The sequence below is a fragment of the Podarcis tiliguerta genome, assembly GCF_965153285.1.
Source record: "Podarcis tiliguerta genome assembly, chromosome: 7".
Taxonomy (NCBI): domain Eukaryota; kingdom Metazoa; phylum Chordata; class Lepidosauria; order Squamata; family Lacertidae; genus Podarcis; species Podarcis tiliguerta.
Genome location: NC_139540.1, coordinates 25,056,603 through 25,074,915, shown reverse-complemented (window position 1 = coordinate 25,074,915; position 18,313 = coordinate 25,056,603). Strand labels below are relative to the sequence as shown.

The 18,313-nt window shown below is 45.0% G+C and overlaps 1 protein-coding gene across 2 annotated transcripts in view; it reads left to right on the top strand.

The window, feature by feature from the left end:
* Nucleotides 1-17,708, top strand: part of ESRP1 (epithelial splicing regulatory protein 1) — a 36,657-nt gene extending 18,949 nt beyond the window's left edge. The window contains exons 10-15 of one of the 2 annotated variants that reach the window (XM_083451098.1): nucleotides 2,938-3,239; nucleotides 5,521-5,739; nucleotides 7,421-7,619; nucleotides 12,712-12,880; nucleotides 14,815-14,920; nucleotides 16,457-17,708. In XM_083451098.1, the coding sequence (XP_083307224.1) occupies nucleotides 2,938-3,239; nucleotides 5,521-5,739; nucleotides 7,421-7,619; nucleotides 12,712-12,880; nucleotides 14,815-14,905 (980 nt within the window). In that variant the 3' untranslated portion in view covers nucleotides 14,906-14,920; nucleotides 16,457-17,708. The remainder of the gene's footprint in view (nucleotides 1-2,937; nucleotides 3,240-5,520; nucleotides 5,740-7,420; nucleotides 7,620-12,711; nucleotides 12,881-14,814; nucleotides 14,921-16,456) is intronic. The other variant, XM_083451099.1, reaches the window with a different exon arrangement.
* Nucleotides 17,709-18,313: the final 605 nt, after the last annotated feature.

The following is an 18,313-nucleotide window of genomic DNA, read 5'->3' as shown; positions in this document are numbered from 1 at the left end:
AACTTTGCCCCAGGATGAGAACAGAAATCTTGCACTGGCGGGAGGCCCCATTAGCGAAAGCGCGCCTCAGGTTAAAAACAGTTGCGGGTTAAGAACGGACCTCCAGAACAAATTAAGTTTGTAACCTGAGGTACCACTGTTTCTGTGTGGGTTTATTGGGGGGTATTATTGCTTGTTTGTTGTTTTGTTAAGTATTTTCTGTTTACATGCTGTAACCCGCTCTTTGATCTTCAGATGAAGGGCAGTATATTATTATTATTTATTAAAAATAATAATAGACTGGCATAAAATTGGTGTGGAGAGAGCAGCCACGAAGGTCTCAGCTATTCAGACGCTACCAATGCAGTGTAGATGGGACTTGCATTGAACAACATTAATGTATGAACTGGGCTTTAATGCAGAACTCTTCAGTTGCAAGTATGAAGTGGCTGGGCCTCAACCTCTCCTTGCCCTGCCATTGTCAAGCAACTCTGGCTGTACTTTTTCTAAGCTCCCTGCGTAATTTGGAACCCCGATCACCCAGGGAGCGAACCTGGGTGCAGCAGGTTCCCCATTGCAGATGCTTTTTATGAATGTTGAAGCCAGAAGGAGCCACGTGAGAATAGGGAGTCAGTTAAAAGAGTGGCCCTGCGGACCCTCACATGGCAGGCCTGTATTTGCCATGACCTTGCAGCTGTTTGGATACTGGGGGGGAAGGCAAAGTGAAGGATCTGATAATATGGAGCTTCCCACATCTTCAGAGGTTACAGAAATTGCTTCACTATGGAGTTAGGTGCAATAAGCTTTTAGGTGACGCTGAATACTGCTTGGATATGGCTTGTGATTTACGAGGAAAAGGTCTGCTTCCTGCTATTGAGAGAAAGTTCTGGTGCAGGCCCAGTTTTGCAAGATTTTATCTGGGTGTGATCATGCTATTATAGCCTTTGATCATGTCACTATAGCCTTATGTAGATGAAGGGCTGTGCCAAGACAGGCTGTTGGCTCATCTGTTGCGTAGAGCGGGGATGTGGAGCCTGTGGCCTTGCAGGTGTTGCTGGAGTACAGCTCCCCTCATCTTTGACCTTTGGCCATCCTGGGGGTTGCGTTGTACCTAGAGACTTGACTGAGGACCTTCTGTCTGCAGATTGCATGCTCTCCCCCTGATCTATGGTGCATTCTCAAAGCTCCTTGGCACGAATAGTTAGCATTCTTAAAAGTAATAAGATTTCCACACACCCACAATTGGGGGAGGCAGGAGGGACTAGCTGCCATTCAGAATGCTGACTAATTATAGAAAAAATACCATAACTGCAACAATCTTTATGGGAAACTCCCCTCCTGATCTGCTACATCTTTCAAAAAGTTGCTTGTTTGAATTTGGAAACCTTTGAAGATATCGCAACCAAATTTCGTGGGGTGGTTCCTGAGATCAAGGAGCAGGTTTTCATCCACACTTGGATGCAACGGGACACCATTTCACGTTGCAGTGGCTGAACAAACCTTTCAAAACAGCACTGATTCTAGCCACCTGATTTCAAAATGGCACTGGGCTGTTTCTTCTTCAAATTCCCAAGCAGCCTTGTACCTGGCATTGCTAATAGGCCAAAAAAAAAAAGTGATTGTAGACTCTTTGGGGCAAAGGCCAGTCCCCTCGCATTTATAAGGCACTCCGTACACTGATAGGGCAATAAAAATAGCTTCTAGATTTGGAAGCTTAGCATTTCAAAAGCACTAGTTGCGTGCAGGCTCCGAAAAACTAAACAAATCCCACACGTTGCCTCAGGTAAGGGTGGACCTCGCAAACAGCTAAAGGAATTTCATTGCCAGACTTGTCGGGGTGTGTCCCTTGTGGTGGTATTTCTGGCTCTTGTATAGAAGTAAAGAAACTTCCATCCACCTCATACACTGAAGGGCACCCTTCTCCCAGGCGTAGAGAATGCTGGGAACTGTTCCCTCACAGAGCTACAGTTGCCACCACCTTTACACCCTACAGTTCTCATGATTCTCCCTGACAGGTAAAGTGGCACTGGAGTGCTTTAAATGTATGCTGTAGATGTGAGTCTTCTTAAAATGAGCACAGGCCACACAAGGAGAGGAGTTGCTACATTACATTTCATTATTGATTGATTTAATTTATATACTGCCCTATACCCGGAGGTCTAAGGGAAGTTCACAGAAAAGATCACAATACAGTGGTGCCCCGCAAGACGAATGCCTCGCAAGACTGAGAACCCGCTAGACGAAAGGGTTTTCCGTTTTTCAATGCGCTTCGCAGGACAAATTTCTCTATGGGCTTGCTTCGCAAGACGAAAATGTCTTGCGATTCTTGGGATTTTTTTTCGCTCCCCACCCCCTTTTTCTAAGGCGCTAAGCTGCTAATAGCCTTTTAGCAGCTAATCCGCTAATCCCTTAAGCCTTTAATAGCCGCTAATAGCCGCTAAACCGCTAATAGCACTAATCCGCTAATAGGGTTGCTTCGCAAGACGAAAAAACCGCTAGACGAAGAGACTCGCGGAACGGATTAATTTCGTCTTGCGAGGCACCACTGTATATAAAATCAAAATAAAAACAATAACCCAAATAACACCCCCCCCCAAGAGCCACATTTTAAAAGGGTATAGGATGTCCATCAGGTCAACCAAAGGCCTGGTTAAAAAGGAATGTTTTTGCCTGGTGCCCAAAGGTGTATAATGAAGGCACCAGGCGAACCTCCCTGGGGAGAGCATTCCACTGATGAGGAGCCACCACAGAGACGGCCCGTTCTCGTGTAGCCACCCTTCAGACCTCTCGAGAAGGAGGCACACGAAGGAGGGCCTCAGAAGATGATCTCAGGGTCTGAGTAGGTTCATATGGAACAAGGCGGTTCTTGAAGTATTGCGGTCTTGAGCCCATTTTACTCTGTCCTATCTGTGGGAAACGAACAACTATCTCAACTTCTAACTTCCTTGGTTCTTCAAGGCACGTCCAATGAAGTGGCTCAGTTCCTTTCGAAAGAGAACCAAGTGATCCTTCGTATGCGCGGCCTCCCGTTCAACGTCACCACCGATGAAGTGTTGGCATTCTTTGGTCAGCACTGTCCCGTGACGGGTGGAAAAGAAGGGATCCTTTTCGTGACGTATCCTGACAGTAGGCCGACAGGGGATGCGTTTGTGTTGTTTGCCTGTGAGGAATATGCGCAGAATGCGCTAAAGAAACACAAGGACTTGTTGGGCAAAAGATACATAGAGCTCTTCAGGAGTACAGCTGCTGAGGTCCAGCAGGTGAGTTAAAGGACTTGATTTAATGTCATAAAAGGAATCTTGTGAAACGGAAGTTTTGTGGGACAGAGGAAGTTATAGCAGGAGTCCGTTCAGTGTTGGGTCCAGGGCCAATACAAGATTATTTACTGTTTTATTTCATAAAATTTCTACATTGTTTGATTGTATAACAACTTGGGTATTTCTGAGCTTCCAAGTGTCAAGAGGTATTCAGGAGATGAGTAACTATATAGCCTGCAGAAGACATCTGAAGGCAGGGAAGCTTTTTAATGTTTAATGTTTTATTTATATATAATATGTTGGAAGCTGCCCAGGGTGGTTGGGGCAACCCAGTTAGATGGACAGGGTACAAATAGTAAATGACGATGTCAGCTTTTAAGTCTTGCTCAGAATTGCGCATTCAGATCCCAGCTGCAACATCTCTGAGCAATGGGCTGTAGCCTGAGAGAAGAAGCATGATACAAGAATGTAGAATTACAAAAGTGATGATTGGAAAATGTGTTTGTAGCGTACCAGTAACTCATTCCGTAGTCCCTTTCTGTTTTCATTCTAACAAGTGGGAGAGGGAATGTTACGGTTGGAGTGCAGTGGATCACAGCAGAGCGTTTTTCAGAGGCCAATTCCACTACCATCCTTGCAAACTTTTTAAATTGCCAGGGAGCCATTCCTCTTTTACAGTTTAAAACCTTTAAAAGGTCTGGTGGTGCTGGTGAGCCTAGAGAATGCTCGCCTGATGGTTCACCAAGCCCAGTCCCTCCTTGCCACCCTTCCTTGGTCCCTTTTGGGATCCACCACCCTCACAAGCACCCTTGGCAGGGTTGCAGGGCAGGGCCTTCTCAGTGGCTGCTCCTCGACTTTGGAACTCCTTCCCTAGAGAAGTTAGGCTGGCTCTTTCCTTGTTGCCCTTCAGCCAGCAGGTGAGGACCGTCTTATTCCTAAGGCTTTTGGGAGCAGACGGCTTTTAATGAAAGGGCTGGTGCTGTGCAGCTTCTATTGTTATTATATGTATGTTTTTTTATAGATTTTTAAAATATGGTTTTAATTATATTAATGTTTAATTGGTTTTTATTTATTCACCCCTAATGTTTTTAGCTCTTCTTATTTTATCTGTAAGCCACCTTGAGTTGCTGTCAGTGGGAAAAGTCAGGGTACAAACAAACACCCACCCACACAGCCATATTATTTATGAATAATAAAATGGTTGTTATTATTCTTATATGGGCCTCATGCTGGAAGGATGAGGCAGATCATTATTGCGTGCAAATGTATAGTTTGCCCTTCCGCCCTAAAGGGAGCCCAGGGCGGTTCACACCAATAAAATCACATGAACACAAATTAAAACGCTCATCTACTAGTACTACAGTCGGCAGTTTAAAAGCAGCAGTATAAAACCTTCGCCAGGCTACTGTCTCAAATGGCAGGCCTAACTCGGGTGGGCTGAGAGTGATGCCTCTGTGCTGCTCTCTGCTGTCAGCATTTGGGGGTGCAGCATGAGACGTGCAATATGCAGCCTATACCTTCTGCCGGTTCACGAATGGAAGAGTCCTTTCATAATCATAATTTATTATTTACACCCTGCCCATCTGGCTGGGTTTCCTCAGCCGCTCTGGACGGCTCTCAACAGAATATTAAAAACACGATAAAACACCAAACATTTAAAAATTCCCTAAACAGGGCTGCCTTCAGATGTCTGCTAAAAGTCAGATAGTTGTTGATTTCCTTGACATCTGGTGGGAGGGTGTTCCACAGGGCGGGTGCCACTACCAAGAAGGCCCTCTGCCTGGTTCCCTGTAAGCTCACTTCTTGCAGTGAGGGAACCCCCAGAAGGCCCTCGGCGCTGGACCTCAGTGTCCGGGCTGAACGATGGGGTTGGAGATGCTCCTTCTGGTATACTGGGCCAAGGCCATTTAGGGCTTTCAAGGTCAGCACCAACACTTTGAATTGTGCTCGGAAATGTACTTGAAACCCAATGTAGGTCTTTCAGAACTGCTGTTATATGGTCTTGGCCTAGCTGCTGAATTCAAGAGGAGAGGATCTTCTGGTGTGCCTTGGGATTCCTCCTGCCAGCAAGAAGCCACCTCTTCTTTTTTCTCTTGGCCTCTTTGTACCCCATACACCAGCTGCCTACTCTGAGGAGTGATCAGGCATGAGCTGTCTTACTTTGCTTTTAGTTAAATGGGAACTTAACAATGCTAACAAAATACGATGTGGCGGTGCAGGCTATAGTCCGAAATACAGGGAAGCCACTCGGCTGTTAACATATTTTTATTTTATTTTATTGCAGGTACTGAACAGATACTCATCTGTGCCTCTCATTCCTCTCCCTGCTCCGCCCATCCTTCCCGTACTACCTCAGCAATTTGTACCTCCTACCAACGTCAGAGACTGCATACGGCTGCGGGGGCTTCCGTATGCCGCCACTATAGAAGACATTCTGGGATTCCTAGGGGAGTTCTCTGGAGATATCAGGACTCATGGGGTTCACATGGTATTAAATCACCAGGTAAGTGGAGAGGACAATCCCATTTTTCTCAAAAGGGCGCAGTAGCAGTGGGGAGCCTCTAGCCTAATCGGGCCCACCAGGCCTCTCCACTTGGGGCTCTTTGAGGCCATTTCAGCCAAGCCACTCTCACCTCCCTACGCCTATAGGTTTGGAAGATGTGTGACTGAGCCAAATAGGGGATTTGCAGATGCTGATGCTCAGCTGATGTGTGTGGGGGGGCAGCTTGCAAAGCACTGTGCACTGAGGCTCCCAGTTCCCCACTTCTGCTGTATAGAACCCCCTTCCTGTGTGTTCTTGGCTTTTATAAAGGGCTGTCCTCAGAGAACTAAATAGTGGTGAACTCTGCTGTGGCTCGCGGTTCCTATGTATTATTGTTTATTTATTGAACTAAAAAGGAACGTTCTTGCCCGGCGCTTAAAGGTGTATAATGAAGGTGCCAGGCAAACCTCCCTGGGGAGAGCATTTCACAGACGGGGAGCCACTGCAGAGAAGGCCCATTCTCTTTTTTTCCTTTCCAAATTTTTTTATTGATATTAACAGATAAAACATATAAAACATACAAAAGAAAACACACTACAATACTACAAGAAAGGGAAATAAAATAGAAACACATTCTTTCAAAAGTTCATTTTAAATTTCATTGTTAACTGACTTCCTCAAATCCCCTCTAACTGAATTTCATTGTATCACCTTGTAACAGTTCTCCAAAATCATCTTACTACTGCAATTAACTCCTTCAATTCACTATCTTCATCTTAGTTCCATATTAATATACAACATTCTTGTTCTAATCCTCAGCCTGTTTGGTACTTTCAAGTATTTTCTACTTATCTTATATTACAATACTTAACTAAATAGTCTTTAAATTTCTTCCACTTGTCTTGGTATTCCTCTTCTTTCTGATCGCGGATTCTTCCAGTCAGATCTGCCAGCTCCAAAAACTCCAACATCTTCATCTGCCATTCTTCTGCCGTTGGTATTTCTTGAGATTTCCAATTTTTAGATAAGAGCAGTCTTGCCGCTGTGAGAAGGCCCGTTCTCATGTTGCCACCCTCTGAACCTCTCGAGGAGGGGGCACACAAAGGAGGGTCTCAGAAGATAATCTCAGGGTCCTGGTAGGTTCATATGGAAAGAGGCAGTCCTTGAGGCAGGATTCACGGCACGTCAAAATTTGTACCTCCCACCTCGTTATGATGCTAACCAGGCATTATTCCTGCAGCCCCTGGTTGTGCCACAGCTGTTCTTCACTGGTCGCATAATTATGGGATGGAGTTGTACAGTTGACTTGCTTTCTCGGGTGCCTAGCAACAGCTAGCAATGTTTCCCGGATACTGCTTGTCGATGTAGAAATGGGTTTGGGTGTCACACTGACTACAAGCCTGGCTCAGAAAGATCTCCTGCAATTATTTATCCTAGGATGTAACATGAACTGTTTTAATCTGTGCTCTTCAAAATAACTTCCTGGTACATAGGAACTCTGTCGGACTGTTGCCCAACAGGCATATTGCTGCTTTACAGCAAGGAATAAAAGTTGTACCTTTCCCCCACTATTGAAACATAACAGCTGCTGGGTGAAACTTAGAAGAGCTATCATCTCGGATGATTTTTTTCTTTTAAAAATTGAGTAAATCCTTTTGTCTTGATGCTGCAGCGCCTCACCTTTCTCTTTTTCCCCTCTTAGGGTCGTCCCTCCGGAGACGCTTTTATCCAGATGAAATCTTCAGACCGAGCATTTATGGCTGCTCAGAAGTGCCATAAGAAAACCATGAAGGACAGATACGTTGAAGTCTTTCAGTGTTCTGCAGAGGAGATGAACTTTGTGTTAATGGGGGGCACTTTAAATCGAAATGGCTTATCCCCACCACCATGTAAGTTACCATGTAAGTTTAGCTTGGGTCTTGGCGCTACTTTCTGCTGTACGCTGGTAGGTGTTGGAGCTTCTTTCACCCATTCTGTTTTTGTGTTCCTCTCTTGGAAGGGATCAGCGTGTCTGTGGGGTCTGGAATGCAAAGCTTTTCCCATCTGAAATTGGTAGCAGCCTTTGATTTTTGTTCTCCCTTTTGGCTGTGGACTACTGTGATTTGGATAGTAATTGGCTTCTTTACTCTCGCTTTTCTGCTGACCCACACCTTCCTACCCCCACACCTTCTGGAGTTTAATCTGCACTGGGCAAGTGTTGATTTCGAGCACTTCAGCTCAGAATTGCAGGATCATGTTTTAAACCAGGGGTGCCCAACCTGCGGCTCATGGGCCGGAAGCGGCCCACAGAGGCCTTTCAACCGGCCCCTGAGCCGCCCCCGAACTGAGCCGCCCGCTCGGCAAGTCCCCATTTGCTGTGCTAAATCAGTGCGGTTCGGGGACTCTCTTTCGTGGCTCTGGAAATTGCGTCTGCACATGTCTGTGGCACTGGAAATCGCTTCTGCACATGCCCAGACGCACAAAAATTGTTTCTGCGCAGGCGCAATTTTCAGCATCTGGGCATGTGCAGATGCGATTTCCGGCGTCATGCTGCTCTGGTCAGGCCCACAGAGGATCTCTGCGGGAGCGATCCGGCGCATGCCTGGTAAGCCTTGCCGACCCCTGTTTTAAACTTGACTGGCAGCAGAAGCCAATATCAAATATGGGTGCCTGGAAATTCAGAGGAGCATGTACAGGGCATTTCGTTACACCAAAGTTAGCCAAAATTCATGATGGGTTGTTAGGGAACAAAGAGCTTTTAGCTCAGATGGGTGAGACCTATGTATTCTGGCTGACATAGTAAAATACTATATTTCAGTATATTTACACTTAAGAACCTCAGAAGGTATAGGTGACTATTTTCAATAGTCGCAGCCTGGGTGAGAGAGGTAGTTAATTTAACATGGAGTCCAGGAGTGCTTCCTAATGACATGGGTGATTTGCCAGTAGTCACATCTGATCATAACTGTTCTACGTCAGGCTGAAAGTGGAATAGCATCTTCGCTTCCAGAATCCAAATGGTACCCAAGTGGGCAGTTCCTCAGTCCCAAATGACTTTCAAGTGTGGTGACTTTCATTGGGACCACTGAGTGCAAGGGGTGGGGAGAGAGAAATCCTCCCTTCTCTCTACGCTCCAGATCTGGCCCAATCACCTTCTAAATCCAGCCCGCAGATGGTCTGGGAATGAGCATGTTTTTTATGAGTAGAATGTGTCCTTTTATTTAAAATGCATCTCTGGGTTATCTGTGGGGCATAGGAATTCCTTCACCCCCCCCATATAGTTAGGCCCCCAACAAGGTCTGATGGACAGTGGACCAGCCCCCTGCTGAAAAAGTTTGCTGACCCCTGTTCTAATCACTGTGTCGATTAGATGCCCCATTCAGAAATGAGTGAACAAAGCCTGGTTATTCCACTATCAATGGCCAGTGAGAAGCTTCCAAGTTGAGTTTAGTCCAATATTTCTCCCTCTGTTCACGTTCACAGAGTGGTTGTGCCTGGTAAAAGTCTCCCAGGTGTACTGATCGGTTGATCTTGGACTAGCTTCTGTTTGCTCTGCAAAGTAAAACATAAAGCGAAAAAGCTGTATCATAAGAAATCCAGATTTGGAACCTGGCTAAATCCAGCAATACTGGGTCTATTTGCTTGTTTTGCTTAATTCCCATTTGACCAGCTTGTGATCGTCACTAGGGGGTTACTTGGTGAGGAGATGGACTCCAAATCCCCTGGGCCTGATCCAGCCCTCAGTAAATCTGTTGCCCCTGTGCAGGCGTCTTCCTTCCTGTTTGGTTTTATTACCTGAAAGCCTTCTGTACCCTTAACTCCTAACCATCAGTAGTGTGAGAAAGAAGCTGAGTGGGACTCTGGGAAGCAGGAAGGGCCCCTCCCTCCTTGTGCAGTGTCTCCTCCACCCCTTCTCCGCTGGGGATGCAAACTGCCAACAGAGTTGAGGGCGCAGGTGTCAGCACAAAAACTGATGCCAGAAAGATATGCTACATATCCTCCAGGGATTTGGAGTCTGGACAGGGGGAGAAATTTGCACAGGACAAACTCTTTTCTCAGCTAGCAAGGGAATGCCAATTAAGTTGAATTAAAACTAGTATTTACAGCAGGGATGGCAAACATGGTGTCTTCCAGATGTTGATGGACCACGACTCCCATTGCCCCAGGCAATCTGACCAATGGTCAGGGAATGATGGAAGTTGTAGTTCAGCAACCTCTGAAGGGGATACCATGTTTGCTACCCCTGCTGTACAGTATACAGTCATACCTTGAAGTCGAAAGGAATCCATTTTGGAAATCTGTTTGACTTCCAAAACTTTCAGAAACCAAAGTGCGGCTTCTGATTGGCTGCAGGAGGCTCCTGCAGCCCAGTTGGAAGCCACGTCAGATGTTCGGCTTCCAAAAATAGTTCACAAACTGCAACACTCACTTCCGGGTTTGCGACGTTCGGGAGCCAAAAGGTTTGAGAACTAAGCTGTTTGAAAACCAAGGTACGACTGTATTGTTATGCCTACCTGCTCAGATGTAAGCCCTACTGAGCTCAATGAGGCTTACTCCCGCCAATAAGGTAGCATCTGCAGGGTGAAATATGTCCAGCTTCTTTCTTTATTTCTTTGTTCTCCTCCCTCTCTCCCCCACCCGCTTTGGCCAGAGTGAAGTTGAGTGTCACCTGCTTGGGGAGGGGGGAGGCTCTCTGCTGGAACTGAGAATGCAGAATGTCTTTAAGGCAGGAAAGAAGCTTGCACAGGCCAAGTGTGTGTTGATTGTGAAATGATTTGTCAGGTGCCTTCAGTGAGTGACTAGAATTACCTGCTAGTTCTGGGAGGAAGACTAGCCAAATTTGTAATGGCCTAAGCTTTTGCGGACTCAAGCCCACTTCATCAGATGCATCTTTGATTTGTTTTTGCTGTAAGAAGCTAACAACTACAACTCCACAAATTATTTTGCATTTCAAAAGCCATCTTGAGGGCAGCATTCTCTTGTTCTCAGGATTCTTGTCCAAAGGAAGCTTATCAGCTTGTGCTCTCTTAGCTTTCAGGAGGTCAGTTAAGACTTGGCTCTTTTGTAAAGTAATTGGAATAGCTGGTTGTGTTGACATGGAAAGGTTGTAGCTCAGTGGCAGAGCACCTGCTTGGTGTGCAGAAGGCCTCAGGTTCAATCCCTGGCATATCCAGTTAGGCCTGGGAGAGACATCTGTCTGAAACCTTGGAGAGTCACTGGTTGTCAGTGTTGACAGCCAGTACTCAGCTAGATGTAGCTAATGGTTTGACTTAATATAAGGCGGCTTCCTATGTTTGTTGGATACTGGTGAATTGTGCAGTACTTCCATTTTTATTGGGTTGTATTGGTTTGGCTTTATTATTATGGGTTTTAATGTTATATATGGAATTTTAATTTCTATACGCTGCCTTGGGGGTTCTGCCAAGGCCATAAAACAGAGTGTAAATGTTAATAGCAGGGCGGAGAGCTTTGAAAACACATTCTTCCTCAAAAGGCTTTGATCCTGACTTCTTCCTTTTAGAAGTTAAACACTCCATACTTCAATATCTGCAGTCTCAAAAACAAGGAAGGCATTAAGTCTGGAAGAGGATGGAGGAACACATTTTTCATCCTCATTGTTGAGAATAGGACTATAATATGGAGACAGAGCTCCTTTTTCTGTATTGTGTACTACTAATCCTGCAGCTTGACATGAGATAACATCCACTTCAAATGGGTGTAGTTTGGGTCAGTGTTTGGTCCCAAATTCCCAACATGTCAGCTACTTAGGTTTGTGTCTGATTTAGGAATAGCCCAAACTAAACTTGCAATAAGATCTTGGAGGCAGACCAGTGTTCAGACAGAATAACTTCTTTATGTATAAAGTTGGCGTTCACAGGGGCTAGTTTGGTTGTAATGCTAAACCGTGGTTCAGCACTATGAGAACAAACCTACCACTCCTTGGGCTTCCATGCTCTCCCCTCAGCTCGCATAGCCACAGGGGGGAGTCTGGAAGATTTCGCTTCCATTTTACCAACCACAGCCTGCCTTGCCATCTGGTTAAACTTAACTGGTTAGTAGAAATAAATCTCCAAACCATAGTTTGTGAAACTGGCTAGTTTTTGCTAACCATGGTTTTAAGTTTAGGGTTCACGTAGCATTCTAAACTAATCTAATCTAAAATAGCCCCAACCACCATGACATACTAGCGGTCAGATGATGGGAGTTTATAATCCAAAACATTTGGAAGGAAACCAGCACTAAATGATCAGGCAGGATTCTCCCTGGGTCACACCTCTCACCACCTCTGCGCCCTCTTTGAGTGTGTGATTGGTTAAATTGTTTTTTTAGATTTTTAGGTCTGAATACTTCTTTCCAATGAAGGCCGCAATGTGACTCAACAGATTAAGAACAGTGGTCAGCAAGAAGTATGGCCTTTTTGTGTATGTGTCAATTAGTGCATCTTTTCCTAGAAGTGTAGTAGGATGTGTGTGGCGCTGTGGTCTAAACCACTGAGCCTCTTGGGCTTGCCGATCAGAAGGTCGGTGGTTCGAATCCCCGCAACGGAGTGAGCTCCCGTTGCTCTGTCCCAGCTTCTGCCAACCTAGCCGTTCGAAAGCATGCCAGTGCAAGTAGATAAATAGGTACCGCTGCAGCGGGAAGGTAAACGGTGTTTCCATGCACTCTGGTTTCCGTTGCGGTGTCCCGTTGCACCAGAAGTGGTTCAGTCATGCCAGCCACATGACCCAGAAAGCTGTCTGTGGACAAAAGCCGGCTCCCTCGGCCTCAAAGCGAGATGAGCGCCACAACCCCATAGTCTCCTTTGACTGGACTTAACCGTCTAGGGGTCCTTTACCTTTACCTCCTAGAAGTGTGAGGGCAAAATATAGCTTGTGGTATAATTGCATCTTTCTGCTGTGAAATGACCAGCTGGATCGGGAGTGTAGCCTGGCCTTAATCATGCTTTGTGCTTTTAAAAAAGGTTGCGCGCAGAAGCACTGACCTTCTTCATCTCTGTCTTGTTCTGTCGTTTAGGCATGTCTCCTCCTTCCTACTCCTTCCCTGCTCCTGCGGCAGTTATCCCGACGGATGCAGCACTCTACCAACCCTCCGTGCTCCTCAACCCACGGACACTTCAACCTTCTACAGCATATTATCCAGCTGGCACTCAGCTCTTTATGAATTACACAGCATATTACCCTAGGTAAGCAAAAGAGAGTGAGGGGCAGACTTCTTTTGTAGCGGAATATAGCAAGCTATGAACATGCGATGTTGCAGCAAAACAAGCTGTTGCTTATCACTGATCAGGATGCATTACGGATTGATGCTGTTGTGTTATGGGTAGGGAGAGTGAGTTTGGACTTGTCACCTGTGTGAAATGTTTTGCCGGTTGGAAAGGAAGTTGACCTGTCTTAAAATAAGGCTGACTTGGATCCTAAGTGGCTTTCTTGTTCGTGCAAGGAAAGGGTTTGTGTGTGTGTGTGTGTGTGTGTGCGCGTGCGATTTCTGTCAACACTGCATCTCCTCCTTACAATACCCCCAAAGGGCTGCTCAATCCTTAAGAGCAGGTTTTCAGGGGGCTACAAAAGGAAGCAGGGGAGAATTCTGCTCTATGGGCTCTCTTCATTCATGGAAGGGAAGTTGGGAATCCAAGCTAATGTCTTGAGAGATGTCCTGGTTTATAGGAGCCAGATCTGGAAGCGCGTCTCTTTCAATGAGGCAAAGTTAGTAAATGATCTCCAGAAATTAGTTGACACTTTGGGGGGGGGGGACTAAGGTTGCAATCTTGTGCACTGGCATTTCCTAAAACTATGGGTCTCCAGATGTTGTTGACCCCACATCATAACAACCAGCCACAGCCCTATGGTCGAGGGTGAGGGAAGCTGTAGTCCCTTAACATCTGGGAACCTAAGTTTGGAGAAAGATTGCTGTACACGCACACTTACCTGGGCGTATGTCCCAGATAACTCAATCAGACATACATAAGAGTACAGAGCACCTGTAATTGGTCAGAAATTATGTGCAAGGGTAGCCAGTATGGTCCTCCAGATGTTCTATTCTGTAACTCCCATCAACCCTGACCACTGACCATGCTCAGTAAAGCTGATGCAGTGATTGGCTACCCCACTGTTTCCCAAACTTGGGTCTCCAGCTGGTTTTGGACTACAACTCCCATCATTCCTAGCTAGCAAGGACCACTGGTCAGGGATGATGGGAATTGTAGTCCAAAACACTACAATTGGGAAACACTGGACTACCCCCATACTATTTAGTAAATGAACTTTTGGAAGCACCTAGTGGGGAATATCTGAATATTTACTCTGTGTGTTGGCAGCCAGTGTAGCAGTGACCGGGGGGGGGGGGCATGTGCCGTAGGCATTCCCCTTGGAAATTTAATGGAGCCTAGCAGGGTTAGAGGGGACGAGCCCCAGAGAGCAGCATAAAGGAAGTCCAGAAGCTCAGCATATTGGAGGAATGGAGGCTCATATGATGGTGGAGCTGTAGTAGTTCTTGAGCACTGGGAAAGGAGCTGGTTTGTGATCCTGGAAAATGTTCTGGCTGAGACAAGGATGAGGACAGAAGAAGGTATTGAAATGGAAGCCAAACCAAACCCAAAGTCTTTTGGGGAATATTCCAGTACCCAGTTAGGCTGCGACTCCTGAGGTCCTGAACTTCCTCAGGAAGTTGTATTTTTAAGTTCAAATTCGGTATAGGCTGTTCACTAAAACTCTGCTTGCTTTCCTTGCCCCAAGTGCATATCCTGAGAGCCTGACCTGAGTAACCAGGCACATCTGGAAAAGATTGCTATCTAATCAATCTTCTCTACAATAATCGTGATTAATAGAAATCCATGTGTACCTTGGGGTCTTTATTCAAGCCCACCGGATGCAGGGGGGTAAAACTGTGAACATTTGATAGCAATTGCCATTTTGTGATTGCTGAAAGCCTTCTCTGGAATCCAACTTTTACTTAACTAACTGTAAATGTTAAACAGACACTTGGAATCAAGTAATAGTGCTAGAAGACAATAGACGCACCTTATGCTCTTTATGGAATGAGCCTGAGATGATGTTACAAGCTAAGCTTTGTGTTAACAACTGTTCCCTTTGCAACACATGTTAATTGTAATTTTTATAGTATGCAGCAGAGAATGGATCTGTACACACAGATGAATCGGCCAGGTCAGTGCCCAAAGAACGGATTTGTCTTCAAAGGTCCAAGCAGTTAGATTTTCCTAACAAAGGTAAGGTTCAGCAACATCTTCTCCTAAATGCACAATGTAGGCACTGAACTTTGGGAGTAGCTATTGGGGAGTGGGTGCTTACAATTACCCCCAGATCTTTTTCCTTCCTCCTTCCCTTCATTCCCCTCCATGTCCTTCCAAGCCTTTTGAAGCCAGGATCGGCAGCTTAAATAATCCTACGTTGCCATTTCCAAATGTTGAGGGGTGGCACAGTGCTTTAGTAGATGACTGCCCTTGTGTGCATGCCAACTTGTGGTTGCATGCTTGGCATATTGTATTTAAGGCGGCATCTGTGTTCATGCTCAGCTTATTATGTTTAAGGGTAGCTGTTGCCTGAATCCATCTATTGAGGGACAGCCCTCACATGGTAATGAACTGGTAGATTGGGGCCGGCAGGGTGGAGTCTGTTTAAGACTATAAGCAAAATGAATCTCAGCACTAGTTTACAGAACTCTCAGAGCTTGGGTGTAACCGACGCCTCCCTTTCCATGGAGGCACAGATTGCAGCCACAGCAAAGGTGGCATTTTCCCCTCTCCGCCGTATTAAGCAGTTGGACCCTTACCTTTTTCACCCTGATCCTGGCCACAGTGATCCATGCGACGGTCACCTCTAGGCTTGATTATTGTAACTCGCTCTATGCAGAGCTGCCCTTGAAGCTGACCCAGAAACTCCAGCGGGTGCAGAATGCCGCGGCGAGGCTCCTTACGGGGTCCTTGCCACGGGATCACATTCATCCAGTGCTTTACCAACTGCACTGGCTCCCAGCGGAGTACAGGGTCAGGTTTAAGGTGCTAGTTTTGACCTTTAAAGTCCTATGCGGCCTAGGACCCTCTCTTGGTATGCCCCGCGGAGGACCTTAAGGTCCACAAATGACAACACTTTGGAGGTCGCAAGGTGGTTAGATTGGTCTAAACTAGGGCCAAGGCCTTTTCGGTACTGGCCCCGACATGGTGGAACACTCTGTCACAAGAGACTAGGGCCCTGCAGGACCTGACATCTTTCTGCAGGGCCTGCAAGACAGAGCCGTTCCACCTGGTCTTTGGTTTGGACTCAGTCTGACCCTTATGTTTCCCTCCCCTTATGGTTTTGATCTATGGGCTACTATTAAAATGAGACTGCATTTTAAATTACCGTATTTTTTGCTCTATAAGACTCACTTTTTCCCTCCTAAAAATTAAGGGGAAATGTGTGTGCGTCTTATGGAGCAAATGCAGGCTGCACAGATATCCCAGAAGCCAGAACAGCAAGAGGGATTGTTGCTTTCACTGCGCAGAGATCCCTCTTGCTGTTCTGGCTTCTGAGATTCAGAATATTTTTTTTCTTGTTTTCCTCCTCCAAAAACTAGGTGCATCTTGTGGTCTGGTGCATCTTATAGAGCAAAAAATACGATATATTTTAACCCGTATTTTAAATTGGTCCCCCCCCCCCCATTATGTTTTTATTGTAATTTTACTGGTGTTAGCAGCTCTGGCCAGAGAGAGCTGGGTATAAATAAAAATTTATTATTATTATTATTATTTGCCTGTTTCTTTTAGGCTCCACTTAAACTTCCTGCACAACTTCAGCCAACCAAATGCCGGTCCCTCTGACTTCACTCCTAATTCTACAGTGGCTGAACCCTTCTAGCACATGGGGAAGTTTCCACTGTCTTGGATATCTACCTGTCATTTTGTGTTTTCGTGGTGTTTTCTAATTATTATTTGGAAACAAAAACTAGGCATATGCACAGTTGGCCATAGGGATGCTTCTCTCCCTCCGCACACCCCAGGTGCAAGCTTGCCATTTAAAGTTTCTGGGACATTCACTACTTTGATAGCACAGTTGCCAAATTCACAAGCGAGGGATATTGCTGGATGTTTTCTTTGCCCTGGCATTCAAAGTGTTAAATTCACCTATCACACAAAGGGTCCTCCTTGAGATTAAATCACTACAAAAACAAAACAAAAACCCAAATTGTTAGAAAAACATATGAGAAAACCAACCTTTCATTTTTATTTGCACACAAAATTATTATTTTTATATATCCATAAAATAAAGGCTTCTTAAGACCTTGGGATTGTGCCTTTTGGGGTTTTTTTATATATATAAAGAATTGTTTGCTTTGTGTTTGTATATATTTATTTGTTTAAAAAACTGGATTCTAGCCAGGTATACTTGACAGTCTAGATTTGGTTAAGAATGTGAAATGCAATACTTTGAGGGAGAAAATGCTGTAACATTTTTGTAAAATAGATTATATATTATTATATGCATATAAAGTATAAAATGTAATGTTCTAAACTTGTATATTGCACATTTGGACTACTGTATATTTAAGTTACTGTCCCAGGATTATTTTAATGTGGGGGAATGAGGGTATTGTAACAATACACAAACCCTTCCATTCTTCTCTCATAAGATACAGAATTTAGAATTACTGGTATGATAATAAAATCTGACACTTGGAAATAATGGGAACACAATACTTGCTCACAGTGGTCTTGACTACGGAGGCAGTAATTAGATTGGATAGTATTGGAGGTTTATCGGAGATTATTGGGAGAATTGTAACCCAGAAACTCTCCTTTTAACTTTTAGTACCTGCCCCGTCTGCTGAGTTAAAAGAATGAATTGTTACCGAAAGCATTAAAAAAAAAAAAATTAAAAACAGACCATATCACTGTTGTAGAAATGCATTTTTTGAGCTACTCTACATGGATTTTGTACCACCCTGCTATGTGGACATTTTGCTCCTTGACTTACTTTGCATTTGCATCTTCTACAAGTATTAAAACTGTTTTAAATCCATTTGTGGACCCCTTGAGTTGCATTCTGTACACACACCATTATTGCTTGATTATTACTGAATGTTGGTCACCTGCTCTCCCAGCGGAGCAGAATTGGCATTCTTCAATGGGGCTGGTTCTTGTAAAAGAAACAGCTGCAATCCCGAGCTGTGTGGAAATACCGTATTTTTCGCTCCATAAGATGCACCTGACCATAGGATGCAACTAGTTTTTAGAGGAGGAAAACAAGAAAAAAAATACTCGGAACGAAACAGTGGATGTATGATTTTTGTGGTTCATGCTGTGGCCACAGACATGTGATTTGATGGTGAGTTTGGGGTAGCCCAATGCAAAAATCCTGAGAATGCATGTGGATCCGTGCTTTGTAACCACGTTTTTGCGCCATTGCATGATCTGAGCAATTCTGCCCCAGGGACCATGCATTCACTCCATAAGATGCATAGACATTTCCCCTTACTTTTTAGGAAGAAAAAAGCGTGTCTTATGGAGCGAAAAATACGGTAGTTTCCCAAAGATCCGGACCTTTTCTGCAAGATTTCCTGGCTGGCACATGCCATCTTCATAACATATGCATCAGATCCTTCTAATGCAAGGTTCTGTATAATC